General features: G+C 43.3%; 1 protein-coding gene across 4 annotated transcripts in view; it reads left to right on the top strand.

Annotated features, from left to right (window-relative positions):
* Positions 1-18,190, top strand: part of cep89 (centrosomal protein 89) — a 111,346-nt gene that overhangs the window by 54,876 nt on the left and 38,280 nt on the right. For all 4 annotated transcript variants that reach the window (XM_067997988.1, XM_067997986.1, XM_067997987.1 and 1 more), the window contains 3 exons: positions 7,496-7,663; positions 9,309-9,450; positions 11,330-11,419. In XM_067997988.1, coding sequence (XP_067854089.1) covers positions 7,496-7,663; positions 9,309-9,450; positions 11,330-11,419 — 400 coding nt within the window. The remainder of the gene's footprint in view (positions 1-7,495; positions 7,664-9,308; positions 9,451-11,329; positions 11,420-18,190) is intronic.

Genomic DNA, 18,190 nt, shown 5'->3' with positions numbered 1-18,190 from the left:
GTCCCTTAGAGGATGAGACCGGGAAATTAATGGTGGGAAACATGGAGATGGCAAAAATGCTGAACAAATATTTTGTTTGTCTTTACGGTAGAGGACACTAAGAATATCCCAACACTGGACAAACAGGGGCCTCTGGGGGGGGAGGAGCTTAATTCGATTAAAATCACTAAGGAATTGGTACTCAGTAAATTAGTAGGACTCAAGGCGGATAAATCCCCTGGACCTGATGGCTTACATCCTAGGGTCTTGAGGGAAGTGGCAGTAGGGATTGTGGATGCTTTGGTAATAATTTTCCAAAATTCTCTGGACTCGGCAAAGGTCCCGGCAGATTGGAAAACTGCTAATGTAACACCCTTATTTAAAAAGGGTAGTAGGCAGAAGGCTGGCAATTATAGACCAGTTAGCCTAACATCTGTGGTGGGTAAAATTTTGGAGTCTATTATTAAGGAGACAGTAGCAGAACATTTGGATAAACATAATTTAATAGGACAAAGTCAGCATGGCTTTACAAAGGGGAAGTCATGTCTGACAAATTTACTTGAGTTCTTTGAGGACATAACGTACAGGGTGGATAAAGGGGAACCAGTGGACGTAGTGTATTTAGACTTCCAGAAGGCATTCGACAAGGTGCCACATAAAAGATTATTGCTCAAGATAAAGAATCACTGGATTGGGGGTAATATTCTGGCATGGGTGGAGGATTGGTTATCTAACAGGAAGCAGAGAGTTGGGATAAATGGTTCATTCTCGGACTGGCAACCAGTAGCCAGTGGTGTTCCGCAGGGGTCGGTGCTGGGTCCCCAACTCTTTACAATCTATATTAACGATTTGAAGGAGGGGACTGAGTGTAACATATCAGTTTGCAGATGATACAAAGATAGGAGGGAAAGTGGAGAGTGAGGAGGACATAAAAAACCTACAGGGGGATATAGACAGGCTGGGTGAGTGGGCGGAGATTTGGCAGATGCAATACAATATTGGAAAATGTGAGGTTATACACTTTGGCAGGAAAAATCAGAGAGCAAGTTATTATCTTAATGGCGAGAAACTGGAAAGTACTGCAGTACAAAGGGATCTGGGGGTCCTAGTGCAAGAAAATCAAAAAGTTAGTATGCAGGTGCAGCAGGTGATCAAGAAGGCCAACGGAATGTTGGCTTTTATTGCTAGGGGGATAGAATATAAAAACAGGGAGGTATTGCTGCAGTTATATAAGGTATTGGTGAGACTGCACCTGGAATACTGCATACAGTTTTGGTCTCCATACTTAAGAAAAGACATACTTGCTCTCGAGGCAGTACAAAGAAGGTTCACTCGGTTAATCCCGGGGATGAGGGGGCAGACATATGAGGAGAGGTTGAGTAGATTGGGACTCTACTCATTGGAGTTCAGAAGAATGAGAGGCGATCTTATTGAAACATATAAGATTGTGAAGGGGCTTGATCGGGTGGATGCGGTAAGGATGTTCCCAAGGATGGGTGAAACTAGAACTTGGGGGCACAATCTTAGAATAAGGGGCTGCTCTTTCAAAACTGAGATGAGGAGAAACTTCTTCACTCAGAGGTTAGTAGGTCTGTGGAATTTGCTGCCTCAGGAAGCTACATCATTAAATAAATTTAAAACAGAAATCGACAGTTTCCTAGAAGTAAAGGGAATTAGGGGTTACGGGGAGCGGGCAGGAAATTGGACATGAATTTAGATTTGAGGTTAGGATCAGATCAGCCATGATCTTATTGAATGGCGGAGCAAGCTCGAGGGGCCGATTGGCCTACTCCTGCTCCTATTTCATATGTTCTTGTGTAGCATCGACTGTGGCTGTCAAGGTAACCATGATGCTTAATTTTTACGGCGCTGGCTCCTTTCAGACTGCTGCTGGCGATATAAGCAACATCTCGCAGTTTCCAGTGCACTGCAGTATAAGGGAGGTCACTGAGGCTCTGTACACACTCAGAAACAGATTCATCTCATTCCGTCTTGCTAGAGACAAGCAGCAGGAGTGAGCACAAAGGTTTGCTCGCATTGCAGGCTTCCCCATGGTAAAGGTTGCCATTGACTGCATACATATTGCCATGCATGCTCCACATCTGAACTTGGCCATATTCATGAACAGAAAGGGATTCCACTCCCTCAATGTGCAGCTGGTGTACAACCACACGCAGCGCATCATGCAGGCCAATGCCCACTATCCTGGCAGCAGTCATGATTCTTTCATCTTGCCATGATGTGGAGATGCCGGTGATGGACTGGGGTGGACAAATGTAAGGAATCTTACAACACCAGGTTATAGTCCAACAAATTTATTTTAAAATCACAAGCTTTCGGAGATTATCTCCTTCGTCAGATGATTGAATGAAAAGGTTCTCAAATCGCATATCTTATACGATGTTGGGACAGCATCACACCAATCAAAAGGTGTCGTTGTTATTCAAACAGGCCAGTCACGGAGAACAGCACGTCCCAGTACACTCGATATACATTGTGTCTTTTACACAGGCAGGCAGAAAGAAACTTAAAATGGCAGAGAGAGAGAGAGAATTTTAAAAAACATATAAATTTTTTCCCCCTTTTTGCTGGTGGGGTTACGTGTAGCGTGACATGAACCCAAGATCCCGGTTGAGGCCGTCCTCATGGGTGCGGAACTTGGCTATCAACTTCTGCTCGACGATTTTGCGTTGTCGTGTGTCTCGAAGGCCGCCTTGGAGAACGCTTACCCGAAGATCGGTGGCTGAATGTCCTTGACTGCTAAAGTGTTCCCCGACTGGGAGGGAACCCTCCTGTTTGGCGATTGTTGCGCGGTGTCCGTTCATCCGTTGTCGCAGCGTCTGCATGGTCTCGCCAATGTACCATGCTCCGGGGCATCCTTTCCTGCAACGTATGAGGTAAACAACGTTGGCCGAGTCACAGGAGTATGAACCATGTACCTGGTGGGTGGTGTCCTCTCGTGTGATGGTGGTATCCGTGTCGATGATCTGGCATGTCTTGCAGAGGTTGCCGTGGCAGGGTTGTGTGGTGTCGTGGACGCTGTTCTCCTGAAAACTGGGTAACTTGCTGCGAACGATGGTCTGTTTGAGGTTGGGTTCATGTCACGCTACACGTAACCCCACCAGCAAAAAGGGGGAAAAAATTTATATGTTTTTTAAAATTCTCTCTCTCTGCCATTTTAAGTTTCTTTCTGCCTGCCTGTGTAAAAGACACAATGTATATCGAGTGTACTGGGACGTGCTGTTCTCCGTGACTGGCCTGTTTGAATAACAACGACACCTTTTGATTGGTGTGATGCTGTCCCAACATCGTATAAGATATGCGATTTGAGAACCTTTTCATTCAATCATCTGACGAAGGAGATAATCTCCGAAAGCTTGTGATTTTAAAATAAATTTGTTGGACTATAACCTGGTGTTGTAAGATTCCTTACTTTCATCTTGCGGCAGTCCTCTGTTCCACCTATATTTCAACCAACATGGCAAGTCAAAAGCTGGCTACTGGGCGACAAAGGTTATCCCCTCATGAAATGGCTCATTACTCCGGTCAGGAATGCATGCATACTGAATATCATAGAGTGCACCATAGGTGTCCTCAAGCAATGCTTCGCTGAGTGGACTGCTCTGGAGGAGCCCTGCAATACTCAGCTCAGCGGCTATTGAGATTTATCGTTGTATGCTGCACAACCTTGCCATTATGAGGGAACAGCCCTTGCTACCACCTATCGGGTGAGAACCTAAGGAAGAGGTGGCGAAGGAGCTGGAGGCGGAAGGGATGGAGGTGGAAGTGAAAGAGGAGGAAGCGCAGCAGGAAATGAAGGAAGAGGCAGGGAGGCTACAAGGGTGACAGGCCATGTCTGCCAGGGCTTTGCATGATCACATTAATGAGCAATGACACCTCCTCATTGACCAACCGTCCCACACTCCTTACCTTTCCCCTCTCACATGACCATCAAATCGTCCTCTTTACGATTACACATTGCTTCCTCCCTCAGCTCATCACAGAAATAAAAACTACCACAAAGTGCAAATTCAAATCCACATTTATAAATTAACACATGAAATGATGCAAACAAAATGCGACTATTCACCCTTATGCGTTCCCTTAGTGCCTGTCGATTGTATGCCTTCCCTAGTGCTTCTACGAGGTGCATCCCCAATGGCTGGAGCATGGGCGGTGGAAGGCTGCTGAGCTTCAAATGAAGAGAGTGCAGGTGGCCTTGGAGGATGACCTTGAGCAGCTCTGGGCCGAGTGGGCCCGGCTTCAGACTGCACCATCTCTGCCTAGACTGCACCATCTCGGCCTGGACTGCAGCAGTCTGGCCTGGCTGGCTGACAGGCAAGTGCAAGGGCACTAGTGGAGTGGCTGGGGTGGGAGCAGGAATACTATTATCCTGAGAGAGGACAGCAGGTTCGTCTTCAATGGCGCTACTGCCACTCTCCTGAGGCGGGCCTCAGCAACCCTGATGATCTGTTGGAGAGCAGATTGCTGACTACTGTGATGCCCTGGAAGCCCCTTTCAACAGTGGTACCCAGAACCATAATGGCAGCAGTGAGCTCCAAATGCAGCAGTCAGACCTTTGGCAGATGTTTGTGCTGCAGTGGAAGCTGTGATGTCGGCCATCGGATGCTGCATCATGGTGGGTTACGCAGGTGTGCTGATGGAGGTGACCACCCCTACCATGTGGGAAAAGATAAGCTCCAAGCTCTGCGCAAAGCCCTGTAAAAAGTTGGAGCTGGACGACTCCTTGCTCCTTGACATTGTGCGCAGGCTTTCCAGTGCACCAAGCATTTGGTTGTGTACACCCATCAATTTTCTTCTTTGGCCTGGCCCATCGAAGTCATCATCTGACTCCTCTGCAGCAGAACTAGTGTGCGACCTCTTCCTCCAGCGAGCTGGCACCTGCGGTATCCGTTCCACCCAGCCTGACTCCTGCGCACTTGTGCCCAGTATCTCACCACGTGCAGATCTCTCCTCAATCCTAACTTCTAAACTACACAAAGTGTCAGTCTCTGAGCTGGCGGCTGCGAATGTAAAATCGAGTGACTGTACGTCTTTGTCATCATTGTCCTCTTCCTCTCCCTCCTCTGACTGGGCAGGTTCCAGTTCTTGGGTATCTGAAATGACAAAGGGACACAGGTTGAGTTGTGGTGAGGGGAGAGCAGAAAATAAGACATACAGCACGTGATTCAGAAAAGATTGTGGGATGAGGGAGTAGTGGGAAGCGAGGAGGAGGATCAGGTACGCAGAGACTCATCATCGATACCTCCAGCGGCCACGGCCTCAGCGATGGCCCTGCCAATGATGGCCAGCATTGTCTCCTCTATGGGAGTTAGGACGTGTAGGTGCGGCTGTCCTCCTCCAGTTCGTTCGTGCAGCCTATTGTTATGTGCCACCTTCTGCTGCAAGAAAGAGGGAAGTGTGTCTTGGGTGATGTGGCTGTTATGGTTGAATAGCTGCCAATATGTGTGACCAGTGAGTTGTGGATATGCAGTTTGCAACAGTGGTAATGTGTGAGGGTGAGATGAAGCATCTGATTTGAAGGGTTGAGTACTGATTGAAAGAGTTTGCTGGTAGGTGGGTGATGGGGGGCATTGTGTGTGGTGCAGAGGTTGAGGCTAGTGGTGCAGTTAGTAGGATATGTCACTTGAAAGTTATACTCACTCAACTTGACCACTCTTGTCAAACCATTGAACGTCTTCCTGCACTGCATCCATGTTCTTGGCATTGACCTCATCTGCTACTTCCTCCCACTGCCTCTTGAGCATATGTCTGGAGGGCCTCGCCCTCCTGCAGATATAGGATGCCCCCTGTCAACCTCTTACACCAAGGCCTCTAGTGCAGCCACAGTGTACCTCCCCTTTCAGAGGTGCAGGCTGCCTTTAAGTAGCGCTAGCCACTCCTGATATCATGGCCCCCTGCTGATGCATGTAGCCAATCAACAGTGCAGGTAGCACCTGCTGCATGCTGATAACATTGAAATCATCTGTCAGCACGATTGTTACATGCTGCCTGCATCACAACTGACGGGCGTGGGTTAATTGCGCACCGCGATCCCAGTGCCTGTTTTCGGGGGTTATCCAATATAACCCCCCCCCCCCATCGTTTTTACTTCAGTCCCAGGTGAAATAATGGAATTGATTATCTGGTATAAACCTGAACATTATGTCTACAATAATAGCTTAATAAAGACCAGTTAACATGGATTTAGATCCTGTCTGACCAACCTCCTTGACCTTTTTGAGGAAGTGACATCCCAAGTGGATAGTGGTAAGCCTTCTGACATGTTGTACCTGATCTTTGATCAGTGGAAGGAGGAATGCTGGCCAGGAGAACACCCTGCTCATCTTCAAAGAGTGCCATGGGATCTTTTACATCAACCTGAACTGATAAGAGTAGGTAGATAGGGCCTCTGTTTGACATCTTGGGGTAGATTTTCAACTTGCCGCTTGGGCATAAAACTGGTGTTGCAGATTAGCTGTCCGCTTTAGAAACCGTCCGCTTTTCATTTCCTTTGAAGTGAAAATTGGGCGGTTTTTATCACGAGTGGTTGATCCGCAACACCAGTTTTACATCTGGGCAGCAAGTTGAAAATCTATCTCGTCAGCTGAAAAGCAGCACCTCTGACAATACACCACTCTCTCAGTACTGCACTTAAGTGTCAATCTGGATTATGTGCTGAAGTCCTGACTCACCTAATGGCCAAAGAGAACTCAATTCTTTGGTCTGCTTACTGAAAGCTAGTGTTAATCAAACTTTGGCTGTTTCACAGAAGTGTTTAAACAAATATGGCAGGGGAAGGGAGAAAAACAAGATGAGGAAGCAGAAAGGAAAGAAAGAGGGACAGGAAGTATAGGAGAGAATAAAAAAAGCACATCAGAAGGAGGATGGATCAAAATGAATAAGATTGCTGCACAGAGAGATGGAGGTTTGGGTTGCATGTACATAAATGTAGATAATATTTTCTACAAAATGATGAACTCAAGGCGAAAATTGCTATGGGATATAGTAGTATTAAGGGAGATAGCTTGGGCTAGGGTGGACTAGGAGCTGAAAATTCCCATGAAGGACCATTAAAATCAATTGCTAATTTAAAAATTTGGGGGTTTATTTTTAGTAGAGAAAATCAGTAGGAAAAATTGGATCCCAACAAACCCACGTAAATTTGGAGAAAATTAGTAAAAAGATCATTTTTTTATTTTGAACATTGCTAAAGCTCAAGAAAATAAGCAAGGGACTTGAAAAATGAATATAGTTAAGCAAAGTGACAGCACACAATTATTTACAGTTGGCAAACACCATTTTCATGATTCTCACCATCAGACTCGCACTTAAACCCTAGATAAAAAGTAAAATTGAAGGACTTGTGTTTATTGTTGTGGCCCCAGCCATTTAACTGCCACAAATTGTGCTTTTAGTGAACAATGCCTTAGGCTGACTCGGGTCACGCACCATCAATGATTATCTCGGTCTCCGGGAAACTATCAATGTGGTAATTATTTTTTTCTCTGCGTAGAAAACTGCAGCTGGAGCAAGAGAAACAGCATGTGGAAGTGGAGGAATTGATGGGAAGAATTGCATCTCTGCAAGCTGAGAAAAAGAGCCTACTTTTCGAAAAGACGGAATTAGTAGCTGACAATAAGACCCTTGAAGCAGAGCTGCAGGTAGCACAGAAGTCAAACAGGTACAATAGATAAATGGGTATTCATTAAATTTGCATTGAACTATAAATGCATTCTACTGAGACAATTACAATTTCTAGATTTAAATATTATTTCATATTTGGTAAATATTTTGAAAAAAATGTTTTTTTTAACATATCATTGTCTTATTTTTTTTCTCAGTTTATCTTTTTTTTCCCTCTATTGTCCTAACGGTGCTGACTCTAGCTGGGATATAATTCATTTGTGCCGACATCCTTATATCTTGCCTGAGTGGCCATTCTTTATGTAATATTGTAGGCCATTATAGTTATACACTGTTCTGTCTTCACCTGACGACCACCTAATGTTTGCACAACTCAGTGGCATGCTAGGCTGCATCAGGGGTCATTGAGAGTCACATGTAGACTTGATAGGATCAGAATGGTAGATTCTATTCCCTGAAGCACATTAATGAACCATTTGAGATTTTACAATAATCCAGCACCATTCATGATTTTCTTTCCTCATGTAAACCCATAATTTATCAGATTTATTGAATTGAATTGAAATTTACAACATACTATGACAGGATTTGAACCCACGGCCTCCAGGTTGCTAGTCTAGTGCCATAACCACCTATATCTACAACAAACAGGAACATGTCTCAAATCACTTTACATTGAGGAGAAAAATGGTGGATACTAAGTAGGGGGAGAATCTAGAAAGGTTAGAAAAAGGGGGCCAAAAATGCAGTCACAAAGAAGGGTTTTGTGGAGATTTTGATGGCAGGGAGGGAAATGGCATGGTGAAGGGATCTAGGCAGGGAGTTCCAAAATACAGGGATGCAGTAGTAGAAAGAGTAGCTACCAATTATGGAGTGGAAAACAAGGAGTAGCCTATTGTTCAAGGAGCACATGGTGCATGTGGAGATATATGGCTGGAGGAAGTCGATACGGTAGACTGGAGTAAAGCCATTGGAAGGAAAGTAGGGACAAGGATCGAAGTCAGTTCATTAGGGCATGGGGAGCCAGTGGAACTTGAAAGTGTAGGAGTGATCGGAGTGTAGGACTTTGTGTAGGTGAGGATATCTGCCATGGAGTTCTGAACAAGTTGCAATTTATTCAGAGGGATGAGCAGCTTGGCCAGGAACACATTCAAGGAGTTGAACACTAATGTGATAAAGCTTTTGGCAGCAGTTTAAAGAGTTAGCAACAAAAACAAATTGCATTTATACAGTGCCTTTTAATGTTTTCAAAAAAAAACTCGCAAAGGCATAAGGGAAGATTAGGAGGGGTGGCCAAAAGCTTGGTCAGAGAGTTAGTTTTTAAGGAGGAAGGAGGGTCTTCAAAGAGGAGATGGAGGTGGAAAGGCAGAGGGTTTTAGGAAAGAAATTGCAGATGGTGAGGCTTAGACAGCTAAAAGCACAGTTGCCATTGGTGGGGTGAAGGGAGGGGGGAAGCACAAGAGGCTGGAGACAGGAACGGAGAGTTCAGGGGGGTTGTGGGGCTGGAGGAGGTTACAAAAATTGGGAGGCGCGAGACCATGGTGAGATTTAAACGTAGGGAACGAATTTTAAATTTGAAGCATTGGTTGCTGCGATATGTGAAAGGGTAAAAAAAATTGCATTTTGGGAAATACAATCATTGAATTTTGCACGAGTTCCAACAAAAATTATCTGGTTCACAGGCTAGCACAGAAGAAGATTGGTCTTCTGAAACAGCAGACAGAAGATGCTATGGAGAAAGAAGTAGCAGCTCATCAATATCTGGCAAACTTGATTAGTCTTGCTGAAAAGGCAGCTCATGAACGTGACCAGCTTGTACATGTGGTAAGTAACATTTAAGATTTTTCCTCTGAAGAAGACGTTCCTGTCAAAAGCTTGTGATGAGGAGCAAATATCAGAATGAATGTCTCCTAGTCCAGTGAAAATTTGTTACTTTTGAAGCATTATAGTTTATTTTAAATAAGCTTGAGTACTTTTTTGGCATTTCGAATTTTGGAGCAATACTGAGCTAATTTTAACGTCAAAATTCTGCTGCAGCGCCTGTCAAATTTTACACTTCGACTTAGTTTTCCCTGCTGCCTTTGCCACTGTTGTTGATTCCATTTTCCTCCTTCCCTTCCTTTGCTGGCACTACTCCTTCTTGATTCTACTTTTATTTATCTCAACATTTCTCCAATGGCTTCTTCTACTGGCATGCCCTAGGGTTCCTAGACAGGAAAGTGGAGTTGAAGTCGAAGATCAGCCACGATCTGCTTGAATGGCGGAGCAGGCTCGAGGGGCCACGTGGCCTACTCATGTTCCATCCTACTCCTTATTTGTGTGCTGCCCATCTAGCTAGCTTCCATATGTATGACAACAATACCAAATTCTGCCTCTACCATTATCCTTGATTCAAGAACTACTTCTCTAATATCTGACTCCCGAGCCAAATCAAGACCTGCATGAATCAACATCAAGGAGACTGAAGCCATTTGGTCAGTTCTTGCCAGCACCTATGTGCCACAGGCTCCAATTTCAATAATTTATCTTGTTAGTTGGCCAGGCTGGACCCTTGGCATTTAGTTTTACCTCAACTTAAGTTTCCTACCGAATATCTGGTCCATTGCCAAGACTACCTTTTTTCATTTCTGAAACATTGCCTACTTACATTTTACTTTCACTCTGCACATTCATCACCTCTAGGATAGATTACTACAATGCTCCCTACATCAACTACATTCTCCATAAACTTCAACTTATATTCAGAACTCTGCAGCCCAAGTCCCCTCCTGCACAAGGTCCCTCTTACCCATCATTCCTGTTCTCAGGAAATCAAATTTCTTCATTGCCTTGCTCCCCCTTATCTCTGTAATCTTTTCCTGTCGTAACTGGCAGCCAGCAACTTCTTGCTCTCTGACTTTGATTTGCTACTTGTTTCTTGCTCCTTGCACTCCACCATTTGAGTGCATTCTTTCAGCCACTTAGTCCTACACTCTAGAGTTCTCTTACAAAACTACTTTGCCTTTTGCTGCTCCCTGTGTCTTTAATTTTGGTACTCTGGTGCACTCAGTTGTCTTAAGTTTTAACTCACAGAACATCCCACCTCTGTTTTCTTATGTTATTTTTAGCATAATTCCTTTGTATTTGAAAGAAATTTTAACCAGTTATGGGATGGGAAATGGAATTTAAAAAAAAACATTTCGACGTGATCAAATATTTTGTCATTAAAATTATTTTTGTTTTTGGTAGCTTTTTTGCCACTTTTCTCCCCTCCCCTTCCAAGAAGGTTGATTTCTTGCTAGGAATCTCCTCGAAGTAGTTATCATTCATGTCTGAGCCTTAATGTCGATAGGCTATTGAACTGAGGGACTGACCCTACCCTTAACCAAAGCGGCACACACACACTTATAGGAAGGGTTACTAGACAAAGAATAGGAGCGGATATGCTGACCAAGTTTTTCGTCCCCCCTCAACTTGGTGCTGAGGTCAAAAGTTAACACCCTGCCCTGCCTGAGATCTGCTAACCTGTATAGGCAGGGATTAAACCTGAGAACCGCCTGTGTGGCTCAACTATCCAGCTCAGATGATGGATGTTTTTTAAACAACTTCTCTTGTCTTAATCTATCTTTGTTCTTTATACCCATTTTATACCCATTGCACCCATTTTTCTTCCACAGCTTTTAGTACTCAATCCTTACATTTTCCTTTGCCCTTTGTGCTGCAGGCCAAAAGCCTAGAGAATGAGAAGCATGGAGTTTTAAACAAGATTGTGGCAGGCAATGTGCGTTTGGGCAAGTTGGAGGAGCAAGTAAAGGTATGAGTGATTAGTTTTCAATCCAACTTTATAAGTTAATTTAAGGTTGCACTGATATGATTTCCTTAACAGGAGCAAAAAGTATCCTAAATTGGATGTGATGTTAATTAAGTTCCATTGTATTGTTGCTAGTATGGTGTGTTTTTTTCCATCTATAATAGTTTAACTGGCTTCTTCACTAGGCATAACTCTCATATGAATTGTCAGTTAATTTTGTATCCATCAACAGGTGAAAAATGTGAATATTCTATGAGAAATTGTAATCAAGTTATTATTAGATTATTTTAATTGGAGTTTTTAGGAGTTAATAAAAACTTTAAGTTGCATGTTATTACTGATTAGTATTTGCACTTTCTTCCCTTTTTTTTAATGAAAATGTTCTTGAAAGTAGCAGTGTAGAGAGATGATTTAACACTCTTTCCTGCGCAATTGGCTCAAGCTGACAATATATAGCCCTTTGAAGACAGCACCAAAATAATATAGCAAGATAAGTATTTTTTAATTTGTTCAGGGAATATAGTGCTATGCATTCCTGTAAACCTACTTGTAACAGTATCACCACTTCAGGCTCTTAGCACTTCTAAACTGGCTCACAGCTTGCCTTTGCCTCAATCTGGGCATTCTTCACTGCACTCATCATCACACGCACTGCCACTACACTTCAGCAGTCATCAGAACTAACTTGAACCCCTCTCCTGTCTTGCTCCTCTGGGGAAAATCTTTTTAACCTAGTTCTCGTTGTACTCTACTGTGTCTGTACCGACCACATCCGCAGCAAAATTTTCGTAATTGTCCCAGCAAGTCTGCAGTTTCCTTCCCCATTTGTATTACCTTCAAACGGCCTGCTCTTTCACAAGCAAGGCTATACTTATCCATAACCTCATCCTCAAACAGCTCAGCAATATCCTGGTCCTTAATGAAACCTATCTCACCAATCATGACTCCGGTCCCTGGAAAACTGATTTCTTCTACTTCTGGAAGTGTCCCTACCTTTCCTGCACTGCTGACAAAATTCCAGCTCATGTCTTCATCACCTTGACGTGGACTACGACATTGCTGTTCTGCTGAGCCACTTCCACCCTCCACAAATTATGACTTTAACCTAAGTCATTACAGCAATACAGAAGAGAAATGGAGACCTGAAATTGTAGCGCAAAAGAAACCAAAAAAATTAACAATATTTAGAACTGATACTAAATTCATTTTTGAAGAAAAGGGATGCAGGATGGGGAGGTACTTTATATGGGAAGTGCTCCCTCTTCCTTTAATTGCAGAAGAGTTCTGATGTGGTCAAGGCCCATTTCTTTTTGCTCCTCCTTCACTGGATAGTTTGTTTCAAGGGATTCTAAACAGCAGTTTTATCGAGCTTGCTGGAGAGGTCCATCTTGTGGTGTGCGCCGTTAGTTAGACTGTTTCCAGCACCCTTCAACTCGAATATAATTTGCGCTGTAACTTGCTGGAAATGCGAGCTGATAACAGCGTGGCCAGAGGAACGGGTCATCTGAGACCTTTGTGAACGACAGGGGCCAACAATCTATCTCCTTAACCAATGAGATTTAAGGATTAAGAAAAAAACAGGAACGTCAGATGGCGGGTGAATTAGAGTCAAGTCAGGTACAGAAAGAGAAATAAAGATAAGGAAAGAAAGATTGGATTGAGATAGAAATGAAAAGTGAGAAAAAAGAATTTAAAATTTGAAATTTTTAAAATCTGTAAGAATAATTTACTGCATGCAGGAATGAGACTCACCAGTTTAAATTGTTCCCTTTCTGAGGTAGAGAGGTTGATTGGCATTGCATTAACAATTATCATGTCGTTAAAAGGGTACATGCGCTGTTAAGTAAGAGCCCTAACTTTCTGCAGTCAATTTAATGGGCAATTAATGTGCAAATCCAGCAGGTTCTTAAAAAATAATGGGGAGATTGAGGACGAGCTGCCATTTGTGCGAAGCAAATGACGGAGCGGCGTAAATCGACCAGCAAGTTATAGAGATTCTCAACTCACGGCGTGTCCCTCCTTCATCCTGAACTTGCTGGCCGATTTGCGCATTAATAATGGCATGCGTCATGAACTCAGTGTTATTTTTCCAGGAAGATTTGGCCCATCATGTTAGTCCCTTGGTTTTTCCCTACAGTGATACATCTGAGATTATGGAACTCAGCAGCATAGAAATTGTGGGCACAAACCCTGGCTGCGATGCCACATGTTGGTGCTTCAATTTGCTTTGTTGTGCTGTCCTCTGCCTCAACCCATTCCATGAGAAAGACCCATTCTTCTCTGTGCAAGCTGTTTCATTAGCACCAAACATTATAAACTGTAATTGCATTAGTTCCTGAGCTCCGCTGAGAGCAAGACAGAGTAGAAGTTATTGCAGCTAATTTAGTGTTGTCTTTCTTCCTGACTTTCACAAGGCATTGGAGCATTATGTTTTGATGGAATATAAATTTAAATGGAAGAATGCATGGTGCTAATCAATGAGCTGGGCTGCTTTTCTCTCTGTATCATATCAATTCATCACTACTGAGTTCTTCAAATTTCCCTGAACGCATCTGGTGTAAATTGGTTATGTGACTGCGGCCACATTTTTGTTTCCCCTGACAGCTCTCTGCATTTATAAATGATCGTTTTTAAATTTTCACAACTGTATGAGTGGCTAATTTTAATTTATTGCATAGATTTTCAAACTGAGACCCTTGGGGATCCCAGGGGACCTGAAAAATATTCAAATTGCTGTCTGTCTAGTGTAGGGCACACTGTGCATAACAACAGATTTTTGAGAATTCTGTATACTATTTTTTTCTCTATTGACTTACTTGGATGTTACTTTTTTCGCTATGTATTGATCAAGTTTTCTGCAGCGTTAGCATTGTTTTTCTTCGGATAACTGAAAGGGCAGCTAGGACTGAGGGGCCCCCGAGTGTCTCTTTTTGCAGGTGGTTCCCAGGGTGTCCTGCTGTTTGCAGGGGCCATCACAAAGAAAATCACTGATAAACTGACTGGCATTAACTGATGTTTCATGAATCTAAAGTAGTTAAAGTTGGAAACTTCTAAAGCTCAAAAATAAGCAAAGCACTGAGTTATACTGTCGAATATGTAGAGCATAAGTCTGAGGGTATCATGCTGAAGCTGTATAGTGCTCTGGTCATGCTGCATTTTGAGTACTGCATTCAGTTTAGGTCACCGAATCATAGGAACAGGAGTAGGCCATTCAGCCCCTTGTGCCTGCTCTGCCATTTGATAAGATCATGGCTGATCTGTGATCTAACTCCATATACCTGCCTTTGGCCCATATTCCTTAATACCTTTGGTTGCCAAAAAGCTATCTCAGATTTAAATTTAGCAATTGAGCTAGTATCAATTGCCGTTTGCGGAAGAGAGTTCCAAACTTCTACAACCCTTTGTGTGTAGATATGTTTTCTAATCTCGCTCCTGAAAGGTCTGGCTCTAATTTTTAGACTGTGCCCCCTACTCCTAAAATCCCCAACCAGCGGAAATAGTTTCTCTCTATGCACCCTATCTGTTCCCCTTAATATCTTATAAACTTCGATCAGATCACCCCATAACCTACGAAACTCTAGAAAATACAACCCCAATTTGTGTAATCTCTCCTCGTAACTTAACCCTTGAAGTCCGGGTATCATTCTAGTAAACCTATGCTGCACTCCCTCCAAGGCCAATATGTCCTTCTGAAGGCGCGGTGCCCAGAACTGCTCACAGTACTCCAGGTGCAGTCCAACCAGGGTTTTGTATAGCTGCAGCATAACTTCTGCCCCCTTGTACTCCAGTCCTCTCGATATAAAGGCCAGCATTCCATTAGCCTTGATTATTTTCTGCACCTGTTCATGACACTTCAATGATCTATGTAACTGAACCCCTAAGTCCCTTTGGACATCCACTGTTTTTAACTTTTCACCATTGAGAAAGTACCCTGCTCTATCCTTTTTTGATCCAAAGTGGATGACCTCACATTTGTCTACATTGAATTCCATTTGCCACAGTTTAGCCCATTCACCTAATCTATCAATGTCGCTTTGTAATTTTATGTTTTCATCTACACTGCTTACAATGCCACCAATCCTTGTCATCTGCAAACTTAGATATGAGACTTTTTATGCCTTCATCTAAGTTAATAAATATTGTGAATAATTGAGGCCCCAAGACAGATCCCTGCGGGACTCCACTAGTCACATCCTGCCAATGTGAGTACCTACCCATTATCCCTACTCTGTCGCCTTTCGCTCAGCCAACTTCCTAACCAAGTCCGTACTTTTCCCTCGATTCCATGGGCTTCGATCTTAGCTAACAGTCTGTTATGTGGGACCTTATCAAATGCCTTCTGGAAGTCCATATAAATAACATCCATTGACATTCCCCTGTCCACTACTTTAGTCACCTCTTCAAAAAATTCAATCAGGTTTGTCAGGCACGACCTACCTTTCACAAATCCATGCTGGCTCTCCCTGATTAACTGAAAATTCTCAGTGTTCAGTCACCTTATCCTTAATTATAGACTCCAGCATTTTCCCCACAACAGATGTTAGGCTAAATGATCTATAATTCCCTGGTTTCCCTCTCTCTCCTTTCTTAAAAAGCGGAGTGACATGTGCAATTTTCCAATCTAGAGGGACAGTTCCTGAATCTAGAGAACTTTGAAAGACTATAGTTAGGGCATTCACAATGTGCTCACCTACTTCCTTTAAAACCCTGGGATGGAAACCATCTGGTCCTGGGGATTTGTCACTCTTTAGTGCTATTATTTTCTTCATTACTGTTGCTTTACTTATATTGAATCGGGGACAGGGACTCGATAAAATTAACATAAGTTTTCTTGGGATTTCCGGCATGCTATCCTCTCTTTCTACTGTAAATACTGATGCAAAGCAATTGTTCAACATGTCTGCCATTTCCCCATTGTCAATGTCAATGACAATATCCCCACTTTCAGTTTTTAAGGGGCCAACACTGCTCCTGACCACCCTCTTTTTTCCTAATATAACTATAAAAGTTCTTCGTATTGGTTTTGATATCCCTTGTGAGTTTCTTTTCATACACTCTTTTTGTAGCTCTTACTATCTGTTTTGTGACCCTTTGATCTTTGTATCTTTCCCATTCGCCAGGATCTGTGCCATTTTTTTGCCTTTTTGTATACCCTTTCCTTATGTCTTATACTGTCCCTTACCTCTTTAGTTGTCCATGGCTGTTTTTTTTGGCAAGTAGAGTTCTTGCCCCTCAGGGGTATAAACCGATTCTGTATCACGTTAAATGTTTCTTTAAACATTTCCCACTGATCATCAGTCGTTTTACCCATTAACAGATTTGCCCAGTTTACTGTGGACAGTCTCTGTCTCATCCCATTGAAGTCGGCCTTGCCCAAGTCTAGAATCTTAGCAGCTGATTCATTTTTTTCCCTTTCAAACACTACATTGAACTCGATCATGTTATGATCACTATTGGATAGATGTTCATGCACAGTTAAGCTGTTAACTAAATCTGGTTCATTATTCATTACTAAATCTAGTATGGCTTGCCCCCTTGTTGCCTCTAGGACATACTGCTGTAGAAAACTATCCCGGACACACTCAAGAAATTCACTGCCTTTCTGACAGTTGCTAGTCTGCTTTTCCCAATCTATGTGAAGGTTAAAGTCCCCCATTAAGACCACTATGCCTTTGTTACATGCTTGACTAATATCTGCATTTATACAATCTAGCACTTCAGAGCTGCTGCCAGGACTCCTATATACAACTCCCACTATAGTCTTAGATCCTTTCCTATTTCTCAATTCAACCCATAAGGTCTCTGTTGGCTGCTTACCTCTCGTTATATCCCCCTTTATCATTGAAGTGATTTCATCTCTAATCACCAAGGCTACTCCTCCCCCTCTTCCATTTTCCCTATCTCTCCTGTAGACCTTATAACCCGGTATATTTAGTTCCCAATCCTGACCATCCTGCAGCCATGTCTCAGTAATAGCTATCATGTCATACCCTCCAATTTGAATTTGAACTTGTAGTTCATTTAATTTATTCCTTTATACTCCTTGCATTTGTATATAGAACTCTTAGTTGGGCCACACACCCTAGCCTGACCTTCAGCTTTGATGCTGGGTTAATCGCCTTACGCCTTCTAGTTTTTACTTCATCTGTCGTGCCTAAAGTACACTTTCTTTCCGCTGCTCTACGCTTTTCCCTTTCACTTGTTCTTGAACAACTGTTTGTACTAATTGTATTGTAAATTTCCCCTGGGTCTTCCCCTCTCTTGCTGCTCTCAACTATACTCCCTTCTGACTCCCCGCTCAGGTTCCCATCCCCCTGCCACTCTAGTTTAAACCTTCCCCAACAGCACTAGCAAACACCCCCGCGAGGACATTGGTCCCGGTCCTGCTCGGGTGTAACCCGTCCCGCTTGTACAGGTCCCACCTTCCCCAGAACCGGTCCCAATGTCCCAGGAATCTAAATCCCTCCCTCCTACACCATCCCTGCAGCCATGCATTCATCCGGTCTATTCTCCTGTTCCTATACTCACTAGCACGTGGCACCGGTAGTAATCCTGAGATCACTACCTTTTGAAGTCCTGCTTTTTAATTTATCTCCTAACTCCTTAAATTCACCTTGCAGGACCTCATCCCTTTTTTTAACCTATGTCGTTGGTACCAATATGGACCACGACTACTGGCTGTTCACCCTCCCCCTCCAGAATGCCCTGCAGCCGCTCCGTGACATCCTTGACCCTAGCACCAGGGAGGCAACATACCATCCTGGAGTCACGTTT

Source organism: Heptranchias perlo, chromosome 16 (genome assembly GCF_035084215.1).
Source record: "Heptranchias perlo isolate sHepPer1 chromosome 16, sHepPer1.hap1, whole genome shotgun sequence".
NCBI classification, from domain to species: Eukaryota; Metazoa; Chordata; class Chondrichthyes; order Hexanchiformes; family Hexanchidae; genus Heptranchias; species Heptranchias perlo.
This window is presented reverse-complemented; position numbering and strand designations above follow the sequence as displayed.